The following is a 16,369-nucleotide window of genomic DNA, read 5'->3' as shown; positions in this document are numbered from 1 at the left end:
TGATATGCCTGAGTACAAACTAACTTTTATATATTAAGAGTTACATTTATATATTCAGGAATTATATTTATATATTTCCTGTTTAACCCCTCATTATATATATATATATATATATATATATATATATATATATATATATATATATATATATGCACACACACACACACACACAACACATCTCTCTCTCTCTCTCTCTCTGTGTATATATATATACACACACACACACACACACACAACCACTCTATACATCAGACATCATCACAGCCGCAGAGGAAGACAGAGGCCAGTCAGACATGTAGCTTACAGATGTACACTTAAGTGGACTGCTCTTACACACAGGAAATACACACTGCTCAAGCATTGCTTGCCAGTTCACCTAAAAAACCTGATTCTTACACAGATCAGTCAGTATTCAGCAACAATGATTTCCTTAAAGCATTTCCATATGGCTCCACTGTACCTCTGAATCAACCATATCTGGGTCATTCAGTGTAACAGAGTATGAGTCTACCAGACAACCCTGTCCCAAAAACCCCATGCCACAATCACCATGGATAACAGGGTGGACTGCAGGTGAGTTCTAATGGGTTCATACATTTTTTAAAAACACCTGGATAAAAACAGAGCTTCAAGGGTTTCAGAAATCTAAAGCAAGAGTTGGCAAATGCCTGAAAGCTCTATAAATGAATTCTGCGATAAATAACATAAATGAATGATGAACCCAGATGACTTCCGTCCACACTGACCGAGTGGTCCAGGTTAGCCGAACAATTCACAAGACATCTCAGAATATCATTCGTTATTCCTGTTTATTCCAAAGGCAAAAGGAGGTTGGCAAGGCTCTGCATTACGAGAGGCCCGGAGGCTTGGCCACTGGGGATCTGAACTGGAAACGTCGTGGTCAAGTTGCATTTCATGGCCCAGTACACGCACTGGCTTCCAACACTTCACTTACAAATGCTGGTTTTCCAAAAGAAAGATATTTCTAGTATCATAGTTCTAGTTTCAGACAGACCCTCATAAAAACCAAAGTACTGCCATCGCAAAAGAGAGATACAGACGTTATGATAACAGATAATGAAAAAAAAAAAATTCAATTAAAAAATCCTTTAGTGATGACTCATAGAAGCACCAATGCGTCAGAGAATCTGCTGTTTCCAAACGTCACGATGCGTAACCACAGACATGGGATCATTCACTGTGATCAAAAAATCACAACTGCTCTCTGTACTGTACCTTTTCCATAATCTGCAGCACAGAGCCACTGAAACAAATTAGGAACATCACTAGGTGCCATATCTGTGTAAAATACTGCTACACTTTATATGGTCTTCAAGTCTATAATTCTTAACATTAAAGATCCGATTTATTGGAGGTAATGTAACTACATTTTTATTGACTCTTGGCTTAGCTCAAAGTCCTAGGCCCAAATTTGACCGATGCCATCTAAATAAAAACCGGATAACTCATTAGCTCCTCCTGTATGACTGTGGTATAAAAGCATGCTCGTGATTTTCTCCATTTCGTCTACTCTAAAAAAAAAACTGAGCTGAATTCCTCAATATGTTAATGTGTTCGCGACAGAAATCTCTATTCATCTCATCTCTCATCTCATGTTGTGGTGCTGAGAGTTAGAGGCTAATTGATTGGGCAGCATGTGTCCGGTGGGGACTGGTAACGACACGGCGAATGACGCTAGCGTTAGCAGTCACATTTCTCTCAGCAGTACCTCCAGCGCTCTCTCTGAGGACGCCTGCCAAAACGACGCCAGCACAGTCGATATTATGTAAATTCTTGACCTCTTGCTGGCCCAGTCACGTCATTGTGTGGTTCAAGGCCGAGAACGTCAGGGCAAGGCTAAACAGATCCGACAAACGGTGCCGTTGAGGGCAACCCAACCAGCGACACACGGGTCAAAGAATCTCCACTAAAGGCTGAAAGCTTCTTAATGGCAACAGTGAAGCAGGTCACTAATGCAAATCAAATCTACCGGCAAGCCTTTCTACACTGCCCTGGCTGTTAAAACCCCCCCTCTACCTCCCCACCAGTGTGAGAGCAGGGACACACGTATGGTCACGCAACACCCTAGTGAAGCCCCTACAGAAAACTCACATGCCCATGAGAGTATCAGGTATTTCTCACAGACAGGATAAACAAACATAAACACTGATGACTTCAGCCATACCCTCTCCACACAGGTTTAATGCTTTAATCCTAATCTACAATAATCCGTCTATTTCTCTTTCTCTCTTTCTTTCTATGTGAAGGTTGCATGAGAATTCCACAGTCAGCATGATTCTTAAACAGCATAAATTATTACCTCTCCAACACTTCTGATGTTGTTTTACTTTCATTGTGAGGGCTGATCGTTGCAGCATGTTAAAATAAATAGGCTACTTTCCATGTCGGCCTGGTTTATAATTTGAGAGTGAAAGTTAATAATTATGTAGTCATAATATCACAAACCAGATTAAACGGCAACTGGTAATGAAAAGGTGATGGCTAAATTATGCTGGTGTAATGATGCAGCAGTATAATCGTAACGCTATAACCACAAATCCTCTTTTTGTTGTCTTGCATATCTGTTTTCATTTGGTAATGGGCTATGTGTTGTCCTCATAACAAAAAAGCTTCTTCTAGTGTTCTAATGACACGACTTACTGTTTGGCTGTATTTAGGACTCAGTGACTCTCCTTGTGTTTAATTTTGTTGTCAGTGTTTACAGATTTTCAGCATGGCCTAAATAATCACAACTTGACAGAAGATGACAGCATGCTACCTAATTCTGACTCAGGTTCTGGCTCAGATGCTTTGATGGTGAAATGTTCTGGGAACTGAATTTGACAATTACAGCTATGTTAAAAAACAAGACAGAGCAAAATGGCTAAGAGAGCCATAGCACTGGGCTGTTTTGCATCATGACTGATAATCGACCCTGAAGAACAATAAATTTCACTTCAGAACATGATTAAAAAAAAAAAGACTAGATCTACACTAAACCTGAAAAATGACAGGATGTCACAAAAATGGATGGTTTCTTTGTATTGAATACAACCACAAGACAAAACCTGCTCAGAGGAGCATTTTCCACTAACTCTGACTTAGTGGTCTATACAACAATTTCTCTAAACACAGTGAATTCCCTTTGTACTGGACCTGTCCTTGGAGCCATCTTCTGGAATAATAGTTTAAACGAATTCAAAAAACCGGCACGAGAATGTTTTGCAGCAACTCTGATGAATACTCCAAGTGTCTCCTCCTCTTCTCTACTTGCGTTAATATTCAGAAAGACTACACAGCATTAACAGTCCTGGGTCTGCCCAGCTGTCGCTGAGCTGTCCGTGACTTCGAAGGAGCTTTCACTCAGCGAAGAAGCAGTGAAGATATCGTTCTTTTAGAGGTCTCTGAGGGAATGTCAAACAATTCAATAAAACACTCCACACAGGAGCACAAAGCTCAGTTACACAGCTTCCAAAAACCTAGTCAAGGGCACGACCTTCCGCGCTACGGCTCTGGTCCTGCCTTCTTTCTTTCTTTCTTCCTTTTTTTTAATCTGATTGTGATGTGGGAGGATGGGGAGGATGGGAGTGAGGAAGATGAGTGGAGAATGTCCCAAAGGGAGATAATCAGGAGCTCCTTTAATTACCAGAAGGTGTCTCGTGCTGTTCCAACCCGCGTCCCCGCTCTGATTAGCTTGTTAAAGGACCTATTGTAAGCGAACCTTGATGGGAAGGTCAAGACGAATGAACAAGTGCTCTCCACAAAGACTTTTAAACATATATATATATATATATATATATATATGTGAAAGAAAAAAAAGAACAGTGAAAAGAGAAAGAAATTTGAAATTACTGAGTCATTTAAGAGTAACTTCTTTTTTTTTGGGGAGTTAAATACATGGGACATTTGAAGGTTGACTGTTTGGGAGGACAGTAGTGTATAAGCCAGCTCTTCCTTTATCTTATGTTGTGTCCTTTGTGTTTCTGTCAAATGTTTGTGAGACACTCATTAACTGACCAGTCAATAAAAGGCAATAACAGAAGGCTGTGAGAGGCACACGAATGTGAAATTACACAAAAGGACAACAATGAATTTAAGTAGAAAAAACAAAAACAAAGCCATTAGGATGCATCTACTGAGTCCATTTCACACCAAACAAACATGTGAAGCTTCAAAATGATGCAGTGCTCATCTGAAGATTGAGTAGTCTTTTTTTTCCCCTCTGTTTGAATGACTGATTTGCATATGTTGTATCTGCCTGTGGCATCGCTACTGGGCCACGACAAAAATAGACTTTGAGTTGTCTCTGTGTTTTGGTAAAACAATCTCCATGAAAGAAAGAAAGAAAGAAAGAAACTTATTTTGGAAGCAAATACACAAACAAAAAAAAAAAAACAATGTAGAGCTAATTAGTGTTTGTTTCAAAATACATCAAATTGATGGAGGACACCGAGAGGGACTTTCAAAAATGAATCAACAAATGAGTAACAAACATTTGTCGACACAGTAGGTTCTCTACACAAGGGACTGATGGACTGACCTTGGTCATCACATGAGTGTCAAAAATGCCTTAATGAGAGCAGCACCCAGCAGCGTAAGGTCACGCCCTTTCCACACAATACCTGTATACATTTACATAAACAATGACAGCATGAATCACAATACACTACTAATTAGGGACACATAAGGGGCATTGTTACACAGCTTGAGAAAACAGTAAGCTCTTGAAATCCACAAATACAACAAGTAACAAATTAATGGAGATCTTGTGCTCAGACAAAATACCATCTCATGCATGAAATTCCACTTCAAAATCTCAGCCCCCCCCCCCCCCCCCCCCCCGTGGCTGGTATGTATCCTATGTGTATGTCCACTGAATGGACTTTCAGCACAGGCTCTCTGGCTAGCTTGGACACCACTGCTCTGCTGCAAGCTTTTAAAGCCAGTGTTTATCTTTGGGGCTGGAGGCTCCCAGAGAAAAAGCAGACAGAGAGAGACAGAGAGAGAGGTTTAAACGTCAATGGGCAAACATGGTGTCAGCAATGCTAAGCCCATCGTAGCCGATAGCATGCATTTCCAGTATGTGGCCTTTGCATGCATTAATGCAGGGGCACGAGGGCGTGCAAGGTGGCTGGATAAATGAAGCCTAGTGTCCGCGCTCTCTCTCTCTACGTCACCGTGCTTAGAGCCTCCAGTCAATGACTCACTCACTTCAAAAAACTGACAGTCTCCACTTCCCCGCTCTGCCAAGAGAGAGTAGCCACTCTGGGCTCGTTCGCATCAGAACAGGGCAGCTTCGAGGGGGGTGTCTGCCCACATAATTAATTGTTGGAGTGCAACCCAACCCACATCCCCCTGCAGAATCCTGGTATTTTGTCACTGACACATAGTTACACATTCCTAAGTGCCTTCTAGCTTTACTTTTAGCAGAGTGATCTGTAGGTTCAGTTAAGAAGCTACCCCCCCCCCCCCCACCCCCCAACCCCCAACCCCACCCCCAGCAGCGGACACAATATAATAGCATAAAAAGCAGCTTGGTGTCATTACTGCATAGGTCTGCTTTCAACGTCAACCCAGGTTTAAGGGGAAAGGTCGAAGTGCAGCTGTTTCTCTGCGATGATACCGACTCCCTGAGTCACTTAGCTGCACCAGGGCACCATCACTCTCTCACTCTGTGCACACTGGATTTGGTCGGATATTTGGGCCCCATGTGTGAGAAAACGGCAGGGTTTTCTCGCTTCACGGCTGGAAAATCCGGAGCTGTTGGACGGCATACTTACAAACTCCTGAAGCCCCAGAGGTTTGCAATGAGTCTAATAAAGATCCTTTTTAAAGACATGCTCCCTCCTCACGGCCCGAAAGATCTACCCCTGCCAAAATCCTGGTGCTGCCCGGCTCGGAGGCCACATCTCCCCAGAGCCCATCCCAAAACTACCCCGGTCCCACAGGCCCAAACGCTTTCCGAATGGAGGACATCAGGATCGGGAGGAGAAAGAAAAGAAAAAAAGGCACTCTTTTCAAATAGTCCCACACCTCTGTAATCAGGTCCTGAGAGAACACGAAGGGTAAAAGAGGGGGTGAGATTGTAAAAGAGAGGAGAAGCTACAGTAGAATCGACAGAGAATTTTCACATGTCAGCGCCAGTCAGTCGACTAGGGATTTAAGGAATGCAGAGCCGGCTTGGAATTCTGGGGCCCGGAGAAGAACGACTGGCAAGCCACGGACGAAAGACATACACTGCAGAAGATCGGGGGGGGCTTGATTCAGACCAGGTTATCACAACTATGCACCACTTTTTTTTTCCCTTTTTGGATTAATGTAAACAACAGCCTTTTGATTAGTATACAGATGCATACGCATCCAGAAGCCTAACTCACTGTCATATGAAGTTTCAAAACCTAAGAATTCTTTAAATATTTTTTCATGATAGACAATTGTTTAAGTACTTAATTCAAAGACAAGGAAAAATGAAGTTCATGCCCTAATCTGTGAACATTCACCGCAGAAACACTGTTTAAAAAAAAAAAAACACCTTAGTGTAAGACAGAGGAAGGAAATCATTTCACTGCAGTGGGTGGAGAAGGTGCAAAAAGATGGCGTGAATTCTCTGAAGGTTTTGTAAAGGTGTTGTGACGTGGCTTCCCTCCCTTTTCAGAGATCATTATCCTTCACACAGAATGCTCCTGTGGATATCACTTCCAAACCTGTCAACTATTTGCAGACTGCAGACAATTTTCAAAGCTTTGCCTGAAATTGGAAAAGCAATGCAATGAAAGATAAGAATATTCCAAATATTCTTATCAAATCCAAATTTCAGAAGACGCCAAGTCTTTCGACTGTCCATTAAAAAGCTGATCCCTCTGACTAATCAGGACAATTTGATTTTGGGAAGTTGAAAAATTGATGTGTGCGCGTGTGTGTGTGTGTGTGTGTGTGTGATAGAGAGTGAAAAAGAGAGAGCGCAAGCATAATGCCTCTGTGTGGGGGTGTGTAGATGAGCGTGAAAGAGAAACCGCATGTTTTCACTAAATTTTTGCCTGACACAATTCACATCTTATAAACTATTAAATGAGAGCTCCGAAGTACAAAAGTGCGCTGAAATGAAACATTTCAAAAGTAGTTCTCTACAGACTTCAGATTAGGAGAGGGGGGGGGTCATACCTCAATAGCTAATCCATATCAATTTTTAATCTATTTTTGAATGTGTTCTATCTAAAATAAGACTGAAGTGGGAGTACTAGGAGTCTTATGAATATTCATGAGGACTGGTTGATTGACAGATAAGGGCTGGAGTGTGCACTGAAGATTTTCACCCTAACTCGTGATAGCACCCAGGCACCCATTCAACAAAAAGTCAGAGTAGACTTTGTTTTAGCTTTTTTTCCCCAGATACTTTGTGGAATCTTTGGTAGACTCTGTAAGCATTGTACTAACCTTTCAGAACAGGCCTGCTCAATTACTAATTCAAATGAGCCAGACAAAACCGGGCCGTGTCCATGGGTGGGCCAGGAAGTTCTGGCAGCCAATTTATATTTACATGTTCACATTTTTTAAAAACCATTTCAGCTTTACACATATTTACACTTATTTAGCATTTGGAGATGGGAAATTAATCAAGTACTTGTTACTCCAAGCAGAGTTAAAATCATGGTTTTTCATCTTCAAAGACATGTTTTATTTGCTGGGTCCTTGTTGCAAGTGTTGCAAGCTATCAGCTTTGTGTGGCTAGCAAAATGTTTACAGTGTGTCACATATCTATGGCAATAGTGCTGTTACACTGTGTAAAGCAACACTCACGGAATGTCTCTTGTCCACTCAAATTACCCGACTGGAACCAACTGTTATATGATTTGGTTTCAGTTGAATTTGATTTTCAGATTTTAAGGCCATTGGTGGTTGTTCTTGAGCCTAATTTGGCCTGTAGACCACCAGATGAATAGGCCTATCCTAGAACAACCAAAACAGCACAAGATTATGGAAGCCTTATGTGCAGCAAAGATGAGCTTGTTAAAACACTACAATTAATGAGATGAACGGCAGCAGATTCTCTGGGTTTCCCCAGTTAATAGTAATGAACCTGACAGCGGTTATTACACCAAGTTACATGTTATAACACAAAACCTCAGAAAATGTAGGATCTCCAACAGACCAGGCTAAAAACTAGGGATGGGAGATAATCAACTTTACTATAAAATGTTGAAATAAATAAATAAAAACATGCCCCAGGTAGCGATTGGGTTTCATTGACTAGTTTGTGTTTTATGTTGTCTATCCAAAACACTAAACCTCTCAAAATATCTCATTTTCACTTCAGTAAGAGTAAGCAGTTGAGTACTTTTCTCAAGCAGACACTAACAGCAACATTTACTTCAGATACTTGATAGAGACCCGTTTTAAACCAAACAAACAAAACCAAATTCAAAATAGCTTAACTTATTGCTCCTTATGTCAGGCTAACCCATTCAGCATCTGACAGGCTAAATGCCCCTCAGTTCAAATGTCTGCGTTTTTCATATCACTTATTTAGCCCTGCTGTAAAAGTGGCATTGACTTACTCACACTCCCACATTCTTTGAGGGGGGGGGCTGAGGAAAAAGAAAACTACCCCAAAAGGTCAAGGCAAGTCAAGTAAACAGAGTTTTCCTGAGTAAAACACTAGCATGGTGTAGCTTTACCACGCTAGTTAGACTGAGGCCTCCGATGCTGATGGGCTCCGTTAGGAGGCGGGGGGTTGGACAATTTCAGCTCACACATGACCCGCCAGCTTGGAAGACCTCTCCAACTATCTGCGATGTCCCTGCAAGAAGACACGTCACTCACCCTTCCAGAATATTTCTTTTGTTGTTGTTGTTTTCTTCTTCTTGTTTGCTTATGGAGACTCGGCTCTCAGATCATGAGAAGTTGCTATGAGGTTTTATTTTGGGGGTGGGGGTGGGGGTGGGGGTTAGCGTTTGTTTCCAACTTGTTAATTACTGCCAAACATTTTTGGTAACAAAAGAATCTTCACAATGATTTGCCAAGAGTAAAAGAAGCATTTATCAGCATCTGAAACTCGACAGGGCTGCATAAAAATATTCCTCGTCGTTCTGGAGATATCTCAGTCATTCCAGAGAGGAATGCTCAGGCTAATCTCAAGAAATGTCAATCAAATCAAGTCTCCACAGAGACTGACAGTGCCACTGACCTTTATGTAGCCAGTGAAGGCAAATGTGGCACCATTCCATTACGTTAGGAGGCAAATTTAAAATTATTTTAACCCACATTCTTGAGCCATGCTCTTCACAACTACAGGAGTGAATGGTTGCAGTTCACTCTTAGCGTTTCTTTCAATACAACAGCTCTCATGACAGACCCAAATCACACTCAAAAAAAGGGAGAAAGCCCATTACGGCACACAACTGCTTACGTTCCAGCCGAGCTGGAAGGGACAGGGTGGCTGACTGACGGTCTACAATCGTGTGTGGAACTGTGCTGGTCCATAGCACAGACCTGGTTAGAGAACATTTAGAACCTCCAGCGTGAAGAGGGACCTTACCCATTCAGCTGACACTGTCACCAGTGCTGCCCCCCCCTTTAATTTCCTGTTCAAGTGCCAAACGAGGTTATGAACCCTGAATTGGAAAGTCTTGATTGCAATCATGACAATTTCACCTTTTCCACAGCAGACACACAAAACACAAGGGCCAATCAGAGCAGATTCTCGCCAAGTCGGCCAAAAGCCCAGGAGAAATGTGGTCAAGTGGTAGACTGACAGGAGCTTTCTGTCAATATTCTGCCTCTCGCCAAAAAAACAAAACAAAAAAAGATACCATATTTTATACATAAATATTTGGTAGCTTGCTCCAATCCCAAATATTTACTTTTCATCTAGGAGGAGCAGCTGGTGAATTATTGCCAGTATGGGGGGGGGGTTGATGTATTCTGAGCAGTACCATTAGCTGTCCTTACTGTGTGAAGATTGGCTGATCTGCTTTACAGGACATCCTCCTCAGAGAACTCCATCACCGGCCCTGCGTTTGTCTCTGAGTGATGGAGACTGATAGCCAGGGTGGTGGCCATACAAATTCAAAAACACTGGAGAAGGCTTTTACAATCCGCTGGTCTCAGTAATCCCTGCTGTTTATCAACACCACAATGGCATGGATCCAGCACGTTGGTACACATTAATCAACATGCTCTCAGAGCATCATTTTCCCTACCTAACCAGACAAGTAGAGAAATGTTATTTTTATAGACATTGATATAAACGGTACAGATGTTTTTCTCTCATCTATATTGACATACAAACCCTGCTCCTAAAATCTTACATTTTGTGATTATACAAAAAAAAATTATATATATAATATATAAATATATATATATAAATATATATATATAAACAACCATTTCCTACTCCTGTATATTTTCTTTTTATTGCTATGAGACAAACAAAGTGTATATAAAAATATAGAAACAGTGTTTGTTTAATGAAATATCAAATTTTGATTGTGAAAGAATATGACTTGATGAAACACTGACGAGGAGAAAGCTAAAAGCACCCTGGTTCCACTCTGTAAACTATGAAAGTGAACACAGAAGTTTGTCATTATAATATAAACACATTACTGTAGCTAGGAACATCACTTCAAAATCCCTCACACTGTTAAAAAGTGAAGGATCGGGTATCAAAGCTGTCCGAAAACGACTGGTGTCAGCATCTTACCGTTTCTGGGCCATTGTTTTGTGTTTTGCATTGTGGTACGGCGCACAACACTGAGTAACGTGATTGTTATATTAACAAAAGATATTTCCACACATAAAAAGGTGTAATGCTTTGTCAAGTTATTGCCTTTACTGAGAGGTGGAAACATTTCCCTAAAAGTATTACACAAAGTAAAAGGGTTTCTGAAGGGAACATGGCGAAAAGAGCAGGAAGAATGTTTATATCTTGTCAGATCGTGTCTGTTCCCAGTCAGTGACTTCACTCTGATCTCCGGGATCACTGATGTGATCTTCATAATCATTCACACACTTACTGACCCCAGATCAAAGAGAGATAGTGAAACAGGAACACCATGCAAGTAGCCTGCTCCCACCTCAAACACCCTGTGCAGACACACACACACAGGCAAAATGTACTTTACAACCATATATGAACAACTAGTACTACATCTTACCAAACCTACGCAGCAGACAGCTGCACTGAAGAGATGAGAGAGTGAGCTTGAGTCATATATTTGATGACTTGATTGAGCAAAACAAGAATATCGTTTACCTTTCATCGCATATACACCAAAAAATCCTACTGGTAAAGGACTAAAAAAAAAAAAAGAAAAGAAAAGAAAAGAAAAAGAAAAAACACAAGATGGTACATCTATAACATTCACATCCTGCTGCACACTTCACACGATTATCATACCACTATTTTCATGCATCAATACAATTCTCATTCACTTCAAAAGAGCACCAAGGTGTGTGAAGTGAGCAAAGACATGGTGCAGAGGGGCACAGGTTGCGCCACATGAGCCCAGAGGCATGACGTATGACGTCAGCTTTTGGGCACACATATATTATGACTCAACACATAGGCCATGTCTTGTTATCGTGTTCTCAGCCCACCCTGGAAGCAAATCAAGCAATACAGTGAAACAGAGACACTTGTGAGAGAGGGCTAAGCTGCAGGTGAGAGGTTCTGAGGCCCTGTGTAGAGACCCATCAGCACACACACAGAACCTGAGGTCAAATGGCAAGGGGGGGAGCAGAGCCCTGTGTTCTAGAACATTCTCTCCACCGGAGTTTGGGCCACAGAGAAATCAGTGCACTGTCTTTTAATATCTGTGTGGGCAGGAACCTCTCGCATGCAGGTCTGTGCAATTGGTTCTCATGGCGACCTGCCCCTGCTGTCCTTTTGTGGTCTCATTCACCCAAAGAAGGCAGAGAAGTGAATTAAAGCTAGACTATGTTAGACTGAAAGATAAAGGCTTTCAAAAAAATCCAGTAGACAAGCTGTTGTGTCTGTGTCTGTGTTAGTGTGTGTGTGTGTGGGCTGAAGCTACACGAGATTTTCATACACAAGGCTAGACAAATTAGCCCATGGCATTCTCTAGCCTCAGTAAACTCCACTCATTACACAGCTATGTCAACTCATGTGACTGTCTTTTTCTATAACTGCGTTGCCGCTCGTGGTAATTAACCAAATAGCTTTGCATGAATCTCCAAAACCTAAACGTAACAAACAAACAAACAAAAAACAAAACAAAACACATAACAGACATTGACGCGGCATTGTTTTGAACTGTTTTGAACATCTTTTTTTAATTACTATTATTGGTCGTGCCTCACTGGCGTTTCTGCATGACCTGTGTGAGATTTCCTTGGAGTGCACATTTTTTAAGACCAAACATCACACATGTCATTTACTGAGGCAGAGTCTGTTACCATATGCTTGCCTTATCAAAATCATTTAGAAGACCCCAGTTCCTCCGCATATTACTTCCAGACTTAAATGCAAGAATGCCTTCTTTTAATTGATTTTTCCCCCTCTCACCAAATTTCACTGGGGCTGCAGCTCCTGGGTACATTTGTTCTGCTTGTGAAAATACACAGATTAAATGCTTTATTTTCATGAAGCCCATATGTGCATGCGTGTTTTCTACCTCACATTAACATCAAAATCCCGTCACTTTTTATTATAAACACGTACAAAGAAACAAAGACCCACTGCAAGTCGGAGAAAAGACGCATTGACACACATGAATGCATGCACACACAGAGTGCTAGAATACAACTAAAATTCTGTCTTGGTCGAGAACCTCTCTCAGATTCAAAAGTCTCGCCTGATTACCATCCATGGAGCCTTCACATGGCTAAGCATTCCCTGGCTGGCTTAGCCATTAAGGCACACTGCCTGTTGAATGAGCAAAGCATTGAGCCAACAAACACAGGACTACCACAGCGTGTGACAAATAATGCCGCACTGAAGGGACAATGCGCTTTTAAAGGCTCAAGGGCTGCCTCTACTCCCAAGACCATTGAGTCAGCCAACAACTGTTCTCCGGTCCAACGTCGAGGAAGAAAGATACTAGTCACATGATTACATGACTGTCACAAATGAATAGATGCTAAGCTTCAATTCAGTCATGCTATGGTACCAAAGGACTGTCAGTCAAGGCTAGTGCGGCAGGTAAACCTCTATCTCTTGCTCTCTCTCCAAGTCCCAAATGATGCACTGGTAGCTGGGCTACTGGTTCGAGATTTCAGCTCAGCTGGAAACATGGAACACTCTCTACCCTGAGATCAGTGGTTTAACTCTGAACTGGATTGTGACTGAGGTTTGGTGGGATGAGTGTAGCTGCAGGTATACCTCTCTCTACCCAAGCCACCCAAAAAATAGCAGGTGACTTGGCTCCACATTCAGGCCTTTAGCTCACTTGACAGGGTGTCTTAGTCCCCAGCCCAGGCTGGTGGTTCAATTTGGAAACTTTTTTTTTAACTTCAGCGTTCTCACATATTTAAAAGGCATACTGTATGATACAGCAATACGCAGCAAAGTTCACAAGACCTCCTGTATACTGAGTGATCTGACACGGAAAAGAATGAAGAACAGATGAAAAAGTTCTTACAGGCATCTTGAGTGCAAATTATAGTGTTAATTTCAGCTCATCTCGAAAAGTTTTGTAGTGTCAAGGAAATGTCATTAAGTCGTAACATTCCTATAATATATAAGAAGCCGATTGCAAAATAACGAACGCGATATAATATAAGAAAAGTTCCGTTAAGATATCATACATTCCGAACTAGGAGCAATCATGATCTCAACGGGGAAAAGCAAAAGGAACTATCAAGCAGTGAAGAAGTCAAAATTAAAAAAAGGAAAAAAAGGAAACGACTTACCCGTCCGTAGACAAAAGTGAGCACGGAGCCACAGAGGAGAATACCCAGACTGTGGAACATCAGCGTGGGTCCCATCCCTACGTGAGCTTTCCGGAACCTCAAGACTTGGTTAAGAAAGAAACTTTACACAAATTGACGGTCGCTTTAAAGTGGATTTCACTGCTGCATTCATCTACTTAAGCATTGCCTCAGAGGCCGTCATATTCCATCTTTCTGCCCTCCCACTGCATCGCTGATAGTGGCTTGTACAAATCATAAATGTAATCTTTTGGCTCTCCTCCCTATCTTAAACGTTTAGACTACGGTCCTCACACAGCGCGCTCTCTCTCTCTCTCACTCTCAGTCAGTCAGTCAGTCTTGCTCTTTATTTCGCGGCATCTGTCTGCTTTTTTTCTGAAATTACATCCACATGTCAGAACTATTTATGTCACTCTAGTTCTGCGGTAGGAAGTTGAAATGATTCTTAGTGGAGAGAAAACCAAGGGCTTTATTTTTAGGTCTTTAAATTTCCCCTCTGCCAAAGTTAAAAAAAAAAAACGACACTATAAAGCTGCGTCTCCTACACTCAAACCCCCAATTTTCTCTTTCAACAAAGATCAAACGGCACAGCCTCAGTTAAACTGAATTTAAAAAGCAGACATATGGAACGACATGTAGGCTACAGTCGTAGACTACAATTCTACTTTTGTCCTTTTGGGTGTTCATTAAGGCTTGGGTGATTACACGTACACAAGCATTGAGGCTTGATTCAAACGCGACCATTTACACTTTAATACCTAAGATAGCGGGTAACGACACACTTGAGAATTTAAATCCATTCAAAGACCTAGACTACGTTGTCCATGTAAACTAAAAGAAGTGCACATGCATCGTAAGAGACATAGTAAATTTCTTTAACGGTGTAATCCTAGGGAATAAATCGGAAGCATCACCTCGTGGATTGATGTATCGACCCCGTAAACATACTCAGCGTAGGTAGGCAGACGTGGATAACCGTCAGCTTTTTTAGAGGCAATGAATCACACTTCTGCTGTAATTTGAGAAACACTAATAACCCTACGTGTGCTGTACGACTAACGTCGGGTCACCATCGTTTAAAAATTAAAGTTACAATTTCGATTTAAACTAATGTTGAAAGTTTCGTGGTCTTCTCATGAAAACGTCTCCAGACATTGCATGTCGCTAGCCGCTAAACTACCACTGAGTGAAATACCTTGAGGTGGCCAGTTGAAAAGGGGCATGTATTTGCGAGAAGCGTGAGAGATTTTGATTGGCTTGGAGTTTGATTAAATCACGACTCAGACGGCGCATTTTCCCACCCCTTTTCGCACAAAATGCGCATTCAGAGCTTGCCTTGTGTTGGAAATCCGTACGTTTATTAGCGGTCCGCGTTGACACTCTCCTGCCAATAAAATTATAAAAAAAAAGTGGAACATCTGGACTCAGATTTACGTTTGCATTCGTTTTTCAACACATTAGCTTTTTATTCATTACATTACCTATTTTATTACTGCAGTTCCAATTTAAATCTTCAAACTGCTGTCTCAATAAGCAGTTTGTTCGTCTTTGATTAATATTTTTGCCCTTTTTCATTAAGTTTTCAAGTGAAAAAAAAAACTCTGCACTTTCCACACGTATGCAAATCAGTTTGCAACACTGTCAGGAAATTTGCTGAAGACACGGCCTCTCCTTAAAAACTAGAGTACATTAAAAATGAACCTAAATCAAACATATGTGAAACTGCGCATATATCGACTCATACTTCAGATCCGACGTGTTTTTGAGCCACTGCAGTTTTCTCACTTCTAGATTTGCCACGTAATAATGATTTTTTAAATCCATTTAGGCTACTAAATTTAATTACGAATAAATAGCCTATTTGGTGTGACCACAAAGTCTTCTGTAAAATACAAATGCAACAAAAACTCTGATGCAAACCAGGCAACTTCATTTTTAGGATGGTCAGAAAACTATACGTCACAGTTTTACCCCAAAACTCCGTGGCCGGCAACAATGGCTTCTTGGCGAGCATTTTATCCTGTGGATGCAATTTCTCAGTAATATTATACTGTCACAGGGATGTTTGAGTGGTGCTTTTTGAACACCACAAAATTGCTTATTCTAAATATAATGATGGAGCTGAAATGGGAAGATGGGAAACCAAGTTTTGAGATGACATCAGAACTACTTGATGACTGTAATAAATCATGTGGACAGAGAAATCAAGAGAATTGGAAGATACCAAAAAGTTAAAAGGCTATGTTTGTTGTAGGGAGAGGGAGAGTAGGGGAAATTGCTAACTGAACTAAAGCCACTCCACACCATAGGCCCTCTCTCAAAACAACAACATCTGATTTTTTCTAACCACACACAACCTAACTACACACAACCTAATTACACACAAAAGAAATAATGTGGGGTGTCAAAGATTCCATAGAGATTCTCTCTCTCTCTCTCTCTCTCTCTCTCTCTCACGCAAACACACACATACAAACAC

At 41.3% G+C, this 16,369-nt stretch overlaps 1 protein-coding gene across 1 annotated transcript in view; it reads right to left on the bottom strand.

The window, feature by feature from the left end:
- The window catches only part of pth1r (parathyroid hormone 1 receptor), a 53,176-nt gene extending 39,229 nt beyond the window's left edge, over positions 1-13,947 (bottom strand). The window contains exon 1 of the mRNA XM_030774789.1: positions 13,873-13,947. Coding sequence (XP_030630649.1) covers positions 13,873-13,947 — 75 coding nt within the window. The remainder of the gene's footprint in view (positions 1-13,872) is intronic.
- Positions 13,948-16,369: the final 2,422 nt, after the last annotated feature.

Source organism: Chanos chanos, chromosome 5, assembly GCF_902362185.1.
Source record: "Chanos chanos chromosome 5, fChaCha1.1, whole genome shotgun sequence".
NCBI lineage: Eukaryota > Metazoa > Chordata > Actinopteri > Gonorynchiformes > Chanidae > Chanos > Chanos chanos.
This window is presented reverse-complemented; position numbering and strand designations above follow the sequence as displayed.